This window comes from Cygnus atratus, chromosome 3 (genome assembly GCF_013377495.2).
Source record: "Cygnus atratus isolate AKBS03 ecotype Queensland, Australia chromosome 3, CAtr_DNAZoo_HiC_assembly, whole genome shotgun sequence".
Classification (NCBI taxonomy): domain Eukaryota; kingdom Metazoa; phylum Chordata; class Aves; order Anseriformes; family Anatidae; genus Cygnus; species Cygnus atratus.
The window spans coordinates 7,906,695-7,924,826 of NC_066364.1; the positions used below are offsets into that span (position 1 = coordinate 7,906,695).

Below are 18,132 nucleotides of genomic sequence, written 5' to 3' on the forward strand. Positions count from 1 at the left end.
GATTTGCCTCGTCTCACATTCATCCCAGCGGTCCTACTGTTGTCACACCCGCCTTGTACCCCTTCCAGGCAACTCCTCTCCTTTGGGCTTCAAACGCTTGCAGACGTTTATCCCTCTTTAGCTGTCATTAGGCCAAGTCATGCATATTCACATCTTTTAATCTTTTTTTCTCACATCAGTTCCTTCAGTCATTTAATCATTTGTGTTGCTCTTCTCTAAATTACCTCCAATTTGTCTACGCATCTCTGGTTCTCAGGCACCATGAAGATGCTGTTTAGACAAATCTGCCTCTGAGGACACAAGTTCATAGAAAGCTTTTTCATGCTTTTATGGCGGAGGCATTTCATTTTGCTGCTGGACACTGCGATTTCAAAAAAGGGTTTGCAAGCGGGCACACGATTATATCCATGCAGAGAGCAACGAAAGATGACCGCCACTCAGCCAAGCCTCTGCTTTGTCACTCAGGGCTGCAGTACCTGCCTCTCAGCTTTTTGAGCTGTTTGTCCTCTCCTCACGTCTTGTCCTTCCTCGGGGGGTAAGGGAAGCTTCGTGCAAGTGGGCACCTTGTTTTGCCAGGCTTTCTGTTATTAATAAGCATGTTTTTTATGTTGGAGATAATAGATATAATAATTTTGGACTTGGAGCACGAGGTGGGAAACTTTCCAGCGAGCTTTGGTCTGTCAGCGCTGCGGGCAGGCCGCAAATTGCTCCTCATCCAACACTTTCACATCTTCCCCATCCCACGCTTGACGCTGGGCAAAGCAGCAGCTCTGTGCACCTCCACGGGTTGTTAGTGGTGGTGGAAATACATCTCGTTACCTTCCAGATCCTCCCAGCAGCCCATGCACGAGGCATCGCTTCCCTCCAGCTTACAGCGTGAGCAAGGCGGGCAGAAAGGTGAAACGACCTGCCCGAGGCCACACAGAGAGCAGGGGGATGCATTTAGGTTCAGGCTGCTTGGTGCCTGGCAGGAACCTTTGGTGGTGTTGGGATGGCTCAAACCGTGCTGGTTTTTGGACAGCAAAGCCTCCATTACACAATACATTTTTTTTTGCATGAGTTTGCTGGAGTCGCAATAAGCTTATCAAGGGGATAACTGGTAGAATAAACCCTACAATCTTGTCCATCAGTCAGGAAGAGGAGTAAATAGAAGAACAGTAAATTCAGCTCTCCCTGACGTGTCAGCCGGCTGCAGGCTTTCCACTCGGTGACAAGCAATCAGGAGGAATTCCTGCAACCAGCGCTCTGCGTCTGCCGGTACAGGAAATTACCCAAGTATTCAAGACCTCACATCACAGGCTGCTGCTTTTGGTGAGACTGATTTGACGCGGCCGCGCTACCAGCAGCGCTGAAGGAGCTCCATAAACGTTACCACAGGAGCTGGCCATGCTGCTCCGACAGGCCAGGTACAGCTATTTACCAAACCTTAGCCTAACACATATGTCATTAACCTGAACTGCCTCTCCGTCTTATGTAGATGGATCAGGAACCTTTGAAGCACTGTTAACCCTCTTTGTAACCAGTCCTGGGTGCTGTTTCTTTGTAATGCCACAGAGCTCTTTTACAAGCACCGTAAGACTTCATATGAGCACAATTTGCAGCATTAGAAGTTGGCCAGAGTGTAGTTTTTCAACTCGCCTTGCAAAACAAACCCCGATTCCTTCCCTGCCACTGCACTCCAGCCTGATGGTGAAAGATTAACAAAAGCAAAAAGAATTTGATACCTGAAGAAGAGCTTTTAGAAAGGCACAGAAGCAGGAGGAGATGTAACTCAGTGCACCTCCACGAGACCTTTCACTGCTTGTGCCAGAAGCCTGCCTTTGGGAGACTTGCTGAGCTTGGGAGAAGCTGTGAAAGAGGCACTTAAATCACCTACATCAGAGCTATCAAGAAGAAAAACCCCATAACGTGAGGACAGAGCTTGGCCTGTCTTTTAAAGGCAGATGGGGAGATAGGAAGAAGGTGGAAATCCAGGCCCCAAGAGACTTAACAGCCAGCTCGGCGTGTGGGAGGGAGAAATAAAACCAGAGCAGGCACCTAAGGAGTGCAGCAGAACAGGACCGATGTCTTACTCAGATGGGCTTGGGGAGGTTGCAAATCATGGCTAAAAGTCAAAATATAGAATCACAGAATGGTTTGGGTTGGAAAGGACCTTAAAGCCCACCCAGTTCCAACCCCCTGCCCTGGGCAGGGACACCTCCCACCAGCCCAGGTTGCCCAAAGCCCCATCCAACCCGGTGGCCCTTGCTGCACACCAACCACAAATTTCCACTCATCATCTCTATCAGAAGTAAGATTATTTAGATCTGTCTTTCTTCCTATCCGCCCTCAGAGCTACTTGTTTCTGGGTTCTGAAAATGCAGAAGTTGTTATTGTAAAGACGGTGTTTTTCATGGTAAGTATGAGTTCCTACTTTTAGAAAATAAGTACCTATTTAACTAAGAGCTTTATAATAGATCAAGCAGTGCACAGAGTTAAAAAAAACACAACAGTGAGAGCTACTGTCTGAAGAAACTAGTTTAGTGGTAAGATTGGACATGAAAATAGTTATCTGCTTGGTATCTTTAATATTAATTTATTCAAGACCCTCATCTCTGGATAAATACGAATTAAAAATTAAAAGCCCTTGTAAAGTAATGCATGAAACCAAAGCACCACAGAGAAATTCGGAGAAGCAAATAAAACTGCCATCATAAACTACAAAGGCACTGCAGAAAAAGGAGAGGAGGGAAGGCAACTTGGAATTGAAACAAAAAAAAGCCGAAAACCAACCCAACCGCAAGGCGAAAGCAAGAGAGGAGGAGATGGCAGCAGTGGCAGCAGTGAGAGGCGGGAAAGAGAAACCACCACTTAAAAAAATAAATTCATAACATCACCGCAGCAGGGCACAGAAGAAAATATTTAAACCATCAATTTTGAAAGCACAACCCCAGACCGCCTGGTGAGTGACACCTTCTGTTTGCACGAGGCAAACAGACTCCTGCCGCAAGGATCTCGTGCTCCAGCCCCTGGGAATAATCCCCAAGTTTGCATTAGGTTCGGAGCTCAGAGCTGCTCAGAGCTGACTGCTGTCATCAAACTTTAAGCGATCTGGGAAATACACTGTGTTTTTCAAGGCCAGTGAGAGCCAAAAAGAGGTCCATTTCAGTAAATCAATGATATTGTGTAAATGTTTTAGGCAATAACAACATTGGGTAATATTAAATGTCATCCCTGGCACATGCACGAGGTGGATGGAGACCAGCCATTCCCCGGCACAGGATCCCCTTGCTGAGCTACGTCACCTGCTACAGAGGGCAGGGAAGGTGTGGAGAAAATCTCTTGCCAGGACTGGCCAGCAGTTCTGGCCTCGAAAAAGAGAGATTTGGGGTTCAGGCTGGCACCCACATAGACCAACTTGCAAGTGCTTCAAGGAATCACCAGGGGAGTCCTCTGGTCCCCAGGGCAATCACCACCATCAAACAGTCCCTGCTTTTAGTACTTGTCTGGAGATAGTGCTGGGTAACATAATACACTTAATTTCTTGAGGCAAGGGCAGACTGCATAGCAGAGATGGTTGAGGACACGCTAACTAATAAATATATAATACCCAAGGGGCTATCTAAGCAGCCAATAAAAATACAGAATCCTTTTTTATGTACTGAAGTTACACTCGTTCAGTATGTGTCATCAAAAGAAATACTGATTTTTTGATAGATTTTTATTTCCCACTGTTACTAAAATGCATCCTCTTCCTAAAGCAACATCTTACACAACTCTAATCCCTCCTGATTTATCTATGACCAAGCCTGCAGCCAAAAACTTGAAGCCCTAACTTTGTACCATGCGTGTCATGAATGAGATTTTGACTCTAAATGATCAGATATGAGGATCAGATAGTGAAATTACATACATTTTGTGCATAGCCTGCGTTCCTTTTCTCTTTTGTTATCTGAATTGCCCATCGTATCTCCCACTCATCCTCACATTCACAGAGATGGTTTCTATTTTAAAGAAGCATTTACGGGAATGGAGCAGAGTGAGGCTGCTGAGATTATTTTTTACCTGAGCTCTGATTGCAGCGTCCTTCTTAATCCACTTTATCACTGTTTCATACACCAGCTCCTCTGCTTTGGTGTTCAAGCTGTCGTTGGACATGTAGGAAATGAAGTCGTCTTTTGAGATATTAAGGATCTCTTCTTGGTTTGCCACCTCTGGGAAAATCTGCAGGGCGTATGCTTTGGCCATGTTGTATAGTTCAGTGCACTGCATGGCTTCAGCCATGGCTAATATTCCTAAACAGTTGCTAGCAGTCAGCTGTTTCTCTAAAAGGAGCAAATAAAAGGCAAGTGAGAATTATTAAATGTAAGATTCACATTTTTTACTGAGATCACGAAAAAAATAAATGCCACGGACAAACCTCCAAAACTAATTAATTTCAGGGACTTAATTAGAAGCAGCACCCTGGATACTTTAGGACTGGAGCTTAACACGCAAAATCAAAGTCTGTCTAACAACTGAGCTGGGGGTGGGGAGAGAAATATGCTTTCTGAGTTTGCTTTTCATGTAAACCTTCATAACACACAGGGGAAACCTACTGACATAACACTGTCTTGGGCTTCCCAAGGGACGGGAATCCAGCCAAGAGACTCCTGCTATTTCTACCGCCTACAAGGTTGCTTTAAGAAACAGCAAAGATGTAAACGCCAGTGCAGACACTTAAGAATAAATGCAAGCAGCACTGAGGACATTTGCGAAGATGCTGCAGTTGCTTTATGATAATTTTTGCCCTGTTCAGCTACTAAGCTACTTCAAATAAAAAAAAATCCCCCCCCTCCTTTTTTTTTCAAAGGAACTTTGTTGCTGCTGAATGTGATGACATCCCTTATGCAAAACACAGATTATACTAACGCCTTCTGTTAAATGTTGTGTAGTGGGTTTCAAAGAAAATCAGGCACAGAGGAGACAGCATTATCTCCTACCCAGCAAACAGAAGTAACAGCACAGTGTGTAGCTTTGCGTTAAAGTGTGCTATACCATACGTTTGACTGTACTTTTTTCCTTTTCAGCTTTTCTGAGGAAAAAAAAAAAAAAACACCGGTTTCAGAAATTCATAAGAGGAACTCTGTTTTTTTCACCTTTTGTTAACCAAGCTGCTACCAATAGGCAGAATATATTCTTTAAGATATAGGACCAAGAAGAAAAAAAAAAAAAAGAAGGGGAAACAGACTTCAATAGATCACAAAAGCATCAGTACCAGTGGCAGGCTTCTGTGCTGTCAGAAGAAAATTATATCACATTTGGGCAGTGTCACATTCTAGTGCACTATTTCAGAGCACTGGACAGGAATGTTAGATAGCCCCAAACCTCTTCAAGCAAAACTCCTATCAGATTGACTCTGCTGAAAATGCTCAGTGATTTGTCCCTATACTCAGATTCTGCCTTCATCAGATTTAAAACCTGCACACTCTCTATACATGGCTTTTATTAAAATGGGATTATGACCTAATATTTTTTTTTTCAACCTGGCATGACTTTAGGACATCCCTTTGTGTGTATGTGTATTTTTTCTTTCTTTTTTTTTTTTAAATCTAATTCTTTTTATTTTCTTCTACATATTCACCCATCTTGAAACTAGGCTATCTCACTTTGCATCAGTTGATTGTACTGACTCCAAGGAGCCCATTTCCTCAAGCAGACTGGAGCAGCGGCACTGTTTTCTGTCAGTAGATTTTGTCACTCAAAGGCTGCCTAGAGACAGGCTGCAAACTGATAGCTGAAGCACAAAGCTCCCAAAATTTCTGTTTTTCCAAAAAAGAAACAAAAAATCTCTTTCAGGGTCTTTGGTTCTGTCTGTTGGCACGGTTTCATGTATACATATGGCTGTGGGTAAAATAATCACCTAGCAGAGCTCAAAACCCCTGTCATTGCTTGGCAAACTCCCAAGTCAAAGACAAATCTGACACTGCCCCACCTTATCCCCGTAAGGGTTATAATAAAGGAAATAATCAAGTTTGACTCATCATGCAGCCATTTTCTATCACACAATGGAAAATACCTACAAGACCTTGCCTTTGAGGGACTGGCTCTGCCTCAAACGGGACAGATTTTCATACCTTCCCCAGCTGAGCCTGTGGCATAGGGCAGAAAAAGCACTGGTCATGGTTGATTTATTCTGTTTTTCTTCTGGTCTGGGCATGTTTTCCTAACTCTAACATTGTTGTGTTACTGACATGACAGTTGTAGGCAGTGCCGTGTTGTTCGGGCAGTTCCACGGAGGGAAACACACCCTCCAATTTCAGTCTACGGCCAAGGCTGATCTCTCTTGACTCCAGCTGGTCCAACCAAGTAATCACAATGGTATCCCTTTAGACTCAGAAATAAACAATTCCAAAAGGCAATTCATATGATAATATTTTGGATCTCCACTTCAGGATGAGCAGAATCATGCCCTGTTACTCCTCACTGACCACACAGGGAGTCTAAATGACTGCTTAGGTACGAACTTCCACTATATGGTATAGCCCATCCCAAGCGACTGCTTGCAGTCCAGGGGCACATCCATCCAATGCAAACATGACAAAGACAGCTAAGGACCAGTTCTGGTCCATCTGCCCCTGAGCCATTCTCCTTTGGATCCTGATGTGGTTACAACAATCACTGGTTTTGTCACAGTGACACTTGACTTGGAACAATACATTTTTGTGGAGTTTCACCTTGAATTCATTCAGAACATGACTTCTGACTCAACATCCAAGGACAGTTTGTAACAGACATGGCTATATGGACTTGAAGGATATCAGATGTAATCTAGTAGGTTTTCACTGGTTGGAGACGGTGTTGGGTATCCTGTTTGTTTCTACCTATGTCGTAATATTGCAGATCAGCAGCCATTACTTTCCACTTGTGTTACATGTGATTTTGGAATCCTGTACAGAGTCAGCATGAGAAAATCAGACAGGCAGAATGCTAAGGCTGCACTTCTTGGGGATGAAGGGAAGAGCTGAGATACAGTCAGAAGTAGATGGTACGTCAGACTGCAGTAACAATAGAATGGAAGTGCAGTGGTTGACACAAGACCTCTCCTTGCTTAGAGATGGTTTCCAGATGATGACTCTGATGTCTTTAAAGTTAGCATAAAACCTGTATTTCCCCATCATACTCTCTGTACATTCTGATATGGATCTTATTCCTCAGTTATTCCTACTACTGTCAAAAGCATGTGAACTCAAGTGATAGCTGGAAGACTTCTGGATGCATTCACTGTCCTAAAGATTTCAATTCTCCAGTGAGAAGGTTCCTCATTTCTCCTATCTGATATCTCCAGAAATGGTTGAGTCTTCAGTTTCTCCAGCATTGGGCAATGTGGTTCTCCAGCTGGCTCAAAATTCCCTACCATGAATGAACGAAAATCACCTATAATGCCTTCTTGAATTCATACGAGCCATAAAGACCGATTCTTCCATTGGGTGCTGATGCCCTTTCATGTAGGTCTCACCACTGGTCTTTTGTTAAGTTTTTCTTATTGCTCCCACTCATACTCTTTGTAAACTTCATGCCCTTCTCCCAGGAGACTATAAAAAGAAGTCAGAGCTCCTGTTCTTTCCTGTTCTCCATGAATCTAACAGGTTCCACCAATTTTTTCAGGCTGATGGAAGCATACATTTAGTTTTTCAGCAGCAGGCTGAAGCCCAAGCTCTCAGTGTGTTCACTCCTCTGAGGGGGGTCCCTGAATCCCAGACCCAAACTGTGGTACTGAGGATTTTCCTGAAATCTGATTTGAGCCATGACTGTGATGGTAACATCATTTCTTTGTAAAACAAATATGAAAACTGAAAAAAAAAAAAGAAAAACCCCTCAAGTCTTAAGCCATATGGCTGGAGGAAATACCTATGATGTCCCGACCAGTTTGCAAACATTTGCCCAGCTATCATATGGTGCCTGCATGAACTTGTCATCATAAGCTAACACAAAACTGTTGTCATTTCTCATGGCCTAGACAAAAGCAGAGGAGACAGCATGTGAGGGAGAGAGAGAGAATGTGGCTATAATTAGCCCAGTGAAGTCGGTTGAGAGATCTCCCGTTGAAATGGAACAATTTTCCTGACACATTTGCAGCAGGTTCCCAGCAGAAAGTGCAAATAGATGCTGGGTGCCTCTGGCCAGGGCAATGCTGCTGGAGGGGCCCAGGACCGAGCTGTAGAGCATCACCCAGCTATAGGACCCAGGTGCAGCTTCACAGCTTAAAAAGGATGACCCGAATTCCACCTGAGATGGTGCTATGCTGTGCACAACAGACCAATTAATTCATTTTTTTCACGTCTTTGGGCCTCTTTGGACTTCTCTCCACAACTCTCACAATTTGGACATGGCCTTACACAGGAGAGGATCACTGTTTATAATGGTGAATCCTCCACAAGCCTTGGAAAATACATATTTGCATCGTACTTTTGTTTTGTTGGGAGTAGAAGTGGCTGGGATGAAAAGAAAAAAACAGCCACAGTGAAAAAAAAATGCCTTTCCCTAAATTTTTACATGGCAAGTGCTCTACTATCTCTGCAGAGCAATTCAGTCACAGCTATAAATAAAAATAAGCAATTACACTCCATGAATTTTCCAAATGAGAATACAAAATTCCAGCGACTCCCCATATATCACTGAACTTATAACCAACTCTACTATTTCACACCATAACATGGTTCACTGAATTCAAATATTAAATATCGGAAAAGAGAAATCTTGCATTGATTTAGTGAAATAAATGTATTTTGTTTCTGTGGCTGAAGCTCTAGAGATAGTGCAACTTAAACACATCTCCTCTTCCCAGGAAGGCCACGAGATCTAATCACTTATAAAAGGTGGCAAAGGGAAGCTGGGGGAAAACAATGCTACAGCCAGAGCCATTACTCAAGCTGCACAACCAACACAGTGGGACTGGAAAGTTGGTTTTCATTTCGCAATTACCCATGCATTTGAGAACAGACTTTTAAATGCGACATTAAAAAAAATGGGAAGAAGAAGGGAATAGAATAGCACAGATTCTTTACTGAATGCCTGCAGTTGTACCAGCCTAGTCACACCACTAATCTTGCCAGCAGGCCAGCTTAGGAGTGAGAATTAACACAGCAGTCAACTGGACTTGTTTGAGGATTTTTTTTTTTTTTTAAATTTAGTGCCACATTTTCTAAACTCTCGTCTTCCACACTCTGCAATCCTAGATGTTCATTTTAAATGAAAACAGCCCGAGAAGAAAGTATAGTTCATGTGGGTTGAAGATATGTTTGGGGTCCAGAGAGAATGACATCTCCTGTACCAAGCTAGGAGTTATGGGATCCTCAGTAGAAATCAGATGCCAAAAAGAAAAAAATTTGGACGTGGAACTTGGACATGGGAAGTAAGTCAGAGAAGATCAAGCTCATACTTCTTGTATTAATAAGTCTGCATTAATTTAGAAATTATCACTGTCTCATTAACTGAAATTATATCCATGTTAGTAAAGGAGTGGCATGCGATACAAGCAGGAATTTGAACCAACATGTTTGAGCTGAGCTTCAGCTCTGGTTTCTGTTCTGCAATGACAGAAATGGGGCTGGTGGGTTCCAGTACAAACCTGTAAAGCTCAATTAACTGACTGGGTAACCCTGCATGGTTTTGAAATGGTCTATGCTGGAAGATACAAGGAAATGCAAGGAGCAGGATGACATGGTGCTCTGGGCTAGAAGAACGGGCTTCTCACATGGCCATGGGAGGATGGGCAGAGGGACTGCCATGAGGTTGCCCTGTACACCTTCACTGGGGCAAACACTCCCCATGCAACTCAAGTAAGTATATATTATATGTATATATATATTTAAATTACATTTAAACTTGAGTTTCCCAATTATCTTTTAAGAGTTAAAAGAAAGCCTTACAAACCTTAAAGCAATACCTTAAAACCTCACTAGATGGAACAATTCTTACCTAGAAACGAAACGCAGACTTTACAGAAAGTATGAAACTGGAACTTGCTGGCAGCTTCCAGAAGGGTTTTTGCATTGGCTGAATCTATGATCAAAGAACCTGTATAAACAAACTCCAGGAGTAATTCCAGGACATCCGCAGTGAGGTTGGACATGGCCAGTTCCAGCTTCTCTCCGCTTCTGCTACTGTCTCGCGGTGACCTGGTAACAGCAGACAATGAAATTACGGACATTACGCCATCCCCATTTTGTTGGCATTTAGATTAGTGAGGGCTAGAAAATTGCTTTGCACCTCATTATATTTCTCCTTTTTTTTTTTTTGTTTATGGAACTGAAGAATATGAATTTTAAAATAACTGAACTTAAAAACTTTAACTGGATCTGAAAGAGAAGAGTCTTAAAGCAAGTCTTACAAAAATCTGTTTATTGCTACTCTGCATTTTCATGCAAAAACAGTTGCAAAAGAAAAGGAAAGGAAAGAAAGAAAAAGAAAAATGAATGAGCCAACATTAATGAAAATGTGGAACAGGATTAGCTTTCAAAGGGAAACAATACATTTTAACATCTCAGTTACCATCTCATCTTCTGTGCATAATGTAAGTGGTAAGGAAAAAACCCTGTCCAATTTCAAGAGAAAAGGTCATCCAGTTTTTCAGGAATCCAGTACTCAAATAATTTTAAATGTCATGTGCATTTAAGGGTACATTTAAAGACCTTTTCATCAAAAATAACAATAATTAATATTAATTTCTACTTAGCTTGAACTTCTCAGTGTGTTATATTGAAATATATACGATAGATATAATAGATATGATATGCATTAACAGACGGTCATATAAATATATATATACACACATATGATTATTCTAAAAATCTATTGTTCCCTTTAGGCACTAAAAAAAGGAAGCCCTTCATGGCAATTGCTTTGAAAACTGAATACAAGACAAGATAGACAGACAAAATGGTTAGAGCAAAATAGGGAGAGGGGGGAAAACAACAACCAGCTCTGCCACAGGAAGCCAGCAGCCATCCTCTAGGAGTTTCATGACTGTGGCCTACGGTTTTTCCTGCATGAAGTGCTGAACAATTTGGGGAATCAAAGTATCTCCTGCATTTGAAGTGTGGATTAGTGCTTGTGAAATTATTGGACAAAAAGAAAATTATACTGAATTAAAGTAAGGGCCCAGTTCTTAATGCATGGTTGGCTGATGTGTCTGCAACACTAAAGACAGGTTACACCTGAAAGACAAAAGTGATAATAAATTTTGTAACATCAAGGAGGGGAGGGGAAATCTGTTGGAGTAAGAAAATAAATTCTTTTAATGGTTAGGACCATCCAGCACCTTCTCAAAGAAACATGAACTTCTCCTAGTCACTGGACAGTCAACGTCTGCTCGCTCCAATTCTGCTAGAGTACTTGCAAAAGCCATTGCACGATTGACACAAAACCAGCACACGATTCTGCATGACTTACATGGACTGGCCAAAGCATCACTATTCACAGGCAATGCCAGCTTTAAGCATGAGCAAGAGCACTACCAACCTCTTGGATTCACAAAGCTGCCTAGAAAGGTGATGGTCAGACCTCTACTACCACGTACTAGCTTCAATTTTATTTCCTCATAATAAAATGATGAACTGGCCACCCCACTTCCCCCCACTCCATCCTACAACCCGTAAAATTGTTTTGGGAAATGCTTAAAACTTTTGGTGGATGCTTTGTCTCTGGTCTGCCATTGACTAGTGCTGTTCAAGTCAAGCATACTACTTTGGTTAATATGAATCAGGATCAAAGCTTTAAAAAGGTTTCATTTTTCTATCGAAAGGATGTATATGATGTTCACTGATCACAATGGGGGAGCAGCTAGCAGTCCTTCATTTCGTGTGATTCTCTAAGGTAGTGAACAACGGTTACTCCCATTCACAAAAGAAAACTGAGTCAAAAGAAAGAAAATCACTTGCCTATGATCACAGACAAAGTCAGTGGCAAAGCAAGGAACCCAAACTTTTAATTCTAAAGATTGGACTGTCTCTTCGCATGGGAATACAGGTGGGTTAGGTCCTTTTCCACAACCAGATGGGTAAGAATACATATGGACTTTGGTACTTATGGCATTCCTACAGGCACAGACGTGTGTGCTACTCTGAGTCCTTACGCTTTATCGCAGCACAATATTTGATCTGAACTCTTGCATATGGATTCAGTTTTGCACTCGGATGCAAAAACAGAAGAGTCACCATTTCCTGTATCCTTGAGAGGATGTCACAAGATACTATTTTTTCTTTCTCCTGCTCACATACCAATAACATTCCCTGTATCTGATTTATCTCCAGTCGTGCACACATCCGCTGCTGCACCTTGGGCTATCAAAGTGCCTCCTGGTACCAATGTAATTCTTGCTGAACTGTTTCCAGAAGTGCTTAGTACCTGACAGCAAATTTGCATTCAGGTGGGCTCGTTAATAAGCACGTTGCTTAGAATTTAAGTGAGATTTAGAGGTACCCAGCAAGCAACAGAATCAGGCTCTTTGCACTGCAGGGAGCCCCACTGTAAGCAATTATTTATTTAGTACCACTAATTGCACTACGCTGGTGATGGCTGTGGGAATGACTGCATGTGACCCGGTGACAGCTGCCTTGGGAACCACACGCTCTCTCCCAGAGCAAAGATGAGGGGGCACAAAGGAAGAGATGACGTGACACCCATGCCAGTGTAGACATGTACGGATGTTAGCAACAAATGCAAGCTGCTATTTTTCAGAATAATTAAGTAATAATCTCTTTTACTTTGTAATACGCCAAGCAATAAACTGCTGCTGCAATTGATTAAATGCCAAAGAAAAGCTAAGGCGTTTAATCAATCACTAAAGCCACTTACAGCAAGTATAATACAAAGCTACAGAGATTATTGATACTACACAATGAGCCAGAAATGGGAAAGAAAACTATCCCTATTCCTTCCTCTGTGATGGCTCGCATGTGCTGTGCTAATTTGTTCATGCCGCCTGAGCAGCGAGCACTTCAGTGGCATGGCCCACAGTCAGCACAACCAAACGCCCAGTACGGCTGAGACTCCCCGAGAGGAGGCTAAGACCACCCAGGAGGTGGCTGAGAACCGCTAAGAGGTGTTTGAGAAATCCTGAGAGGTGGCTGAGACCCCCTGGTCTGCCTGAGGGGCTCTGGCTCGTGTGGAGTGGCACAAGATGAAGAATGGGTGGGGAGCTGTGGAAGTAGGCCCTGATGGATCGAAAATGAGTTTTTGAAGGAACAGAAGAAAACTGTGTGTGGAAACAGGCTAATGTGACTGAATTGGGGAATACAGATTCCAGAAATTGATCTTCTTAACTGATTTCAGTGAATCGGGTTGTGGAATCCCCTTCCAAGCCTGACTAGAACTCAGGCAGCTTTCTCCATTCCTAGTTTTCATATGTATTAGAATATCAATATGCTCTGTGCAGTGTTATACTTCATAGATTTGGGACACAGCCTTCTGTCAGTTACTGTGGAGGAACTGCACTGAATGACTAAAGCTGTATTACAAGATCAGAATTTAGCCTTGTAACTGCAAACACATTTGGTTGGGGAAAATAGGAAGGAAAGCACACAGCTGTGCCCCAGACATCTGATCCTGTCTTGCATCAGGAGGAGTTTTGTCAGTGCCATTAGTAGATAAAAACAATCAAAAAAATCCCTCTTAGAAATGCCAGCCCTGAAAACCTCATTGACTTCTTAAGAACTGTGAAAAACTGTTGCTCTACCTGGCAGAGCTGCATTCCTGCTTCTGTACCCCTGAACAAACATGGGGTGTTTTCAGGCTGGAAAGCCTCTCTGCTTAGTGCTTCCACCTCCCTTGAAGCCAGGCAATGTACACTTATCGTCCGTGGACATCTCTGAGTGTGGCACATGCTGCTATTTGCCCTGCGAACTCTGAAGTTTAAAGAGAATGATGTCATTTTATTGGCCTTGTAATCATTGCTCATATTATAAAGGTCACACATTTCACATTGTGGCAGAAAATCAATGACTCTCCCAACAGCCTCTGGGGGAAAAAGTTTTGCTTCTGAAGAATAATATACAATAAACAATTTTAGTCCTTACTTTATCATTGCTGTAATCTTTGAGAATGGCTACAGTAAAAACCTGGCAAAGGCTGATATATAAATTCATTAAAATTAGGAAGTGATTTAGAACAGGACTTTTAAAAGATTAATCTTGGGCTAAACAGCAAAGAGGTTTGTTTGGGTCTACACTTAAACAAGCTACAAGGGCTCTTTAACAGCTTAATTTTACGGTAGCTGTTGGGGAATTCTTTCAGATTTACAAATCATGTCTTTCCCCAGCAAGGTGACAGATCTGAGCAATGTGCATGCAGAACTGAACCACCAGATAAGCAGGAAGCACATATACAATCTCAATGGAAAGGATCGGGGGAGTTACGGAAAAATATTTTGTATTGTCTGGAATAATTAGGTCCAAACAAAATAAAGCCAAGGCCTTTGAACATGCTCCAGCTACCTATCCTTCAATTTAATTCCTTAAACTAAAGACAGATACAGGGAGGGTTTTAAAGCAAAAGGTGGCTCAATTACATTCAAAAAACCAAAACAAAATTGGTGTCCCTTTCTTCTAATTCATGTATACCAAAAAGCTAAAATGTTTAAATACTGATAGCAACAAAAGTAACCCTACAACCTCATCTCCAAGATAAGGAGTGCACCTACCTGACCACAAAAAAAGTAGATAACTTTACATTTTTGGCGTTCATTTGTCTTTCAAAACCATTCCACACATGTAAGATGCATAAACTAGAATTAGCGCTACTGTTTTCATGCTTAATAGAAATGCAACTGAGTTTTCTGCACCTTGAGTTATAAATATATGTATATCTACGCATTTTCACTGTATTATTCGTATCAACACATTCACTTAAAAGAACTTCCGTGTGATTCCATTCAAAACATTTAGCAGCGAGATGCTTTGAATTGCAAAGCTGAATTTAGAGCCTAGCTAAAGTAGCTGTGTAAGTGAAACACTGCTAGTGCATCAACTTGTCAACTTATGGACAATGCTACCGCCTCTAATTCCGGCTTCCCTCATGGTTTGGACATGCTGCCTTTAACCGGCTTGCAACATTATTTTGACTGACTAATGGTTTGGCTACAGCCTCACTCAATTTCAGATCAAATGCGAAAAGCTACCTTTACCCGATACAGATGCCAGCCAACTCTCTGTTTACAAGCTACAGTCACAACGTCAAAACAAATTCTGGATGTTCAAAATGGAGCCATCTGCACAGAATAAACATGAAAAATGTGAAATGTTTTATGTAAATGTACATTACTGACTAGGAACAGTTGGTTCAACTTCCTCCCAGACTGCTTGGTGGGGAACAGGAGGACTGACAGAGTTTGTGACACCTATTTACATCTGAAGCCATATGACTCGCTGTGCTGTAGTCTCAAAGGTATGATGAAGATGGGTACTGAAAGAAATGATTATCTTGTAAAATAAAGGCACTCTCAGGATTACCATTTGTGTGCTTTCTCCAGGCACCAAAGCTAAGACCGTGTGACACAGGGGACTTTGTGATTGTCTTTTGCTTTCTCCCCAACCAAGGTCCATCACTTCAGCTTGCAGAGAGCCTGCCACCATTACCTGCATCTTCCTAAAGAGACAATGGCAAAGAGCTAGCTCCATAATACAGCCTCAATTTTGTTTGTATTGCACTTTAGCAAACAGGCCTCAGAATTTGTTTATAAGAAACGGGAAATCAGATTCTGGAATTTTAATTAAAGAAAAAATGGTATCTCGGTCTATCTACTGCTTAGGATCCCATACAGCTCAGGAATCTGAATATCCTCTCCTAAAAGTACACACTGGAGCTAACAGGACACTGCAGGGCTGCCAGCACACTTGCTCCATCCTGGAGCAAAGCATCTGAGGCACACATTTTGGGGCCAGCCTCTCCCTGCACGGACCAAAGCAATGCCCCAGCCTGGCCTTGGCACCTTGCACTCTCCCAGGATCTGCCCCATCAGCTCGACACCCTGGTCTTGTTGGCTTGCTTTCATAATTAGGAACATGAATGTTTACCATACGTTAATTGTGTTCCCATTCCACTGGAGCAAAATACTTGCTACCAAGATAGATAGGATAAAACAAAACCCAACAAATTAAATAACTTTGCTCCCTGGATGGTGTTTTGGTCTACAGAAAACAGGAAATATAAGATTTTTATGTAAGATGAAACACTTAAATGAAGGGAAACTTCTTCTTTTTATCTCTGTCAAATTATTTTGATTACTGAAAAAGGACTCCAGACTGGGACAGGCAGCTTCTCATGAGGCTTAACAGCCTGTTAGCTATGTGCTCATTAAAAACTTCTGTTCAAGTCTATACAATTTAGGCTGAATATCTTGTTTACTGTGGAATGTAACTCTTCAAGCATTGAAATTCCAGGCAATGAGAGTGCAGTGTTGCTGCATCTTAACTGTCCACTATTTGACTTTTCATCATCATCAAAGTTATTAAATGGTTCAAAACCCACGTGTCTATTTATCTTGGGAGAAACAACCAAAAAACTTAGTCATATTCTAGCCAACCTTCAGCTATGAACAGAACAGACATGGCACCCTACATGTGAGGTAATATTTCATACCAAAAAGCTTGATTTATGATAATTACAGGGTCATGAGATATGAAAGCGTAGATGAACAAACAGACCAACACGCATCTCCACAACACACACCCCAAGATGCATGTGCACAGAGTGGTAACAGGTTATTTACTGAGTTGTTCAAGTTTATGCAGCTGCAAGGTAATCCATCATGTAAATGATGACAGGAAGGGACATTTATAGAGCAACATCATTGCAATACGTATGTCATAAGGCACTGAATGTTCTATTAAACAGGATTTTTAAAAAAAATAAATTACACCCTAGCATTGCTTCTCCTTTGGAATTATTTTATCCGCTCAGAATGTACTAACTTGCAAATCTCTGCCTTCGTTATACCATCTTGTAGATAAATATTATCTTTGAGCCTCAGCCACTACCCATCCGTCTCATGAGAGAAGAAAACATATACTGTAATGGTGCTATTGTATGATTACGATAAAGAACTAGTAAAATCACAAGATTAAATAAATTACATTATTTAAACACAGGCTTGCAAATTTGTCATGAAAATTTACCTGACCAACAAATCCATTTGCTCACTTTTTACCACGATGTTGATACAAATAATGTCCCTTGTTCCAGGCAAACAAAATTTGGCAAGACTCGTTTGACGTGTTAGGGTCAAACGCTGTCTGTTTGCACCTGCTCTATCAGGAGAAAATCAGGGAAATGAAGGGCTGTGGGCTTGGGCATGCACTAGAGTTCCTGCTAATTCACCATCACAGAAATGATCATTGCAAAACCAAGACGACCAATGGGATTATCAGCAAATGCTTTTGTTCACAAACAACATGGCCGGAATAAAACAAAACAAACAAAAGCGCCACGTCTCTTATGTACCCTTAATGCTTTTCAAAGAGGGAAAAGAGTCTAATTGCTGGGTAAAGACCGGTTCTAAAGGAGCGGGATCAGTGGCAGCCTGTACGGCTATAGTGTTGGATATCCCAGTCTGAGGCACAAATCTGCCTCCCTGCTGAGATTTAAGAAAGAAGATGACGAGTCTCAAGACCCTGGCTAAAACGACTTACAAGTGAATGAACAAGTGAATAGCAAGTGCCCTTGGAAGAACAGCATTCATGACCTAGACTTCTGCTAGGGGCTGAGAATAAACAGGCTCTCACAAGGTACTGGTGGAGAAGGAAAAAACTGGGCCAATTTATCAAGAGCGCAGGCTCTAACTTGCTTGTAACTATTTCTGGCTGCCTAATTCAGCAATATGTGGCAAAACAGCTCGAGGTTTGTTAAAGGTAAATAAAAGATGCAAGCTGGTTTTGGTGGATCATATGGGAATGAAAATTTAAAGTAAAATGACAATAAACATTTATTCTCATCAAATTTAAAGCTCACCCCCTTAACCAACTCATACCTGATTTGTTTTAATGATATTTATTACATTTTCAAAAACCAGCTTAACAGAGAGCTGGCATTATGCAGCTAATAAATCTGTTTCTTAGGAATGTAGTGAAATTTATACAAGTAATTATCTAGGTAAGTCTATCCAAGGTTCTTTCTCAT

General features: G+C 41.7%; 1 protein-coding gene across 21 annotated transcripts in view; it reads right to left on the bottom strand.

Annotated features, from left to right (window-relative positions):
- KLHL29 (kelch like family member 29) overlaps window positions 1-18,132 on the bottom strand; it is a 391,775-nt gene that overhangs the window by 44,110 nt on the left and 329,533 nt on the right. For all 21 annotated transcript variants that reach the window (XM_035560203.2, XM_035560199.2, XM_035560193.2 and 18 more), the window contains 2 exons: window positions 9,940-10,139; window positions 4,045-4,304 (listed from right to left, as the gene is read on the bottom strand). In XM_035560203.2, the coding sequence (XP_035416096.1) occupies window positions 4,045-4,304; window positions 9,940-10,139 (460 nt within the window). The remainder of the gene's footprint in view (window positions 1-4,044; window positions 4,305-9,939; window positions 10,140-18,132) is intronic.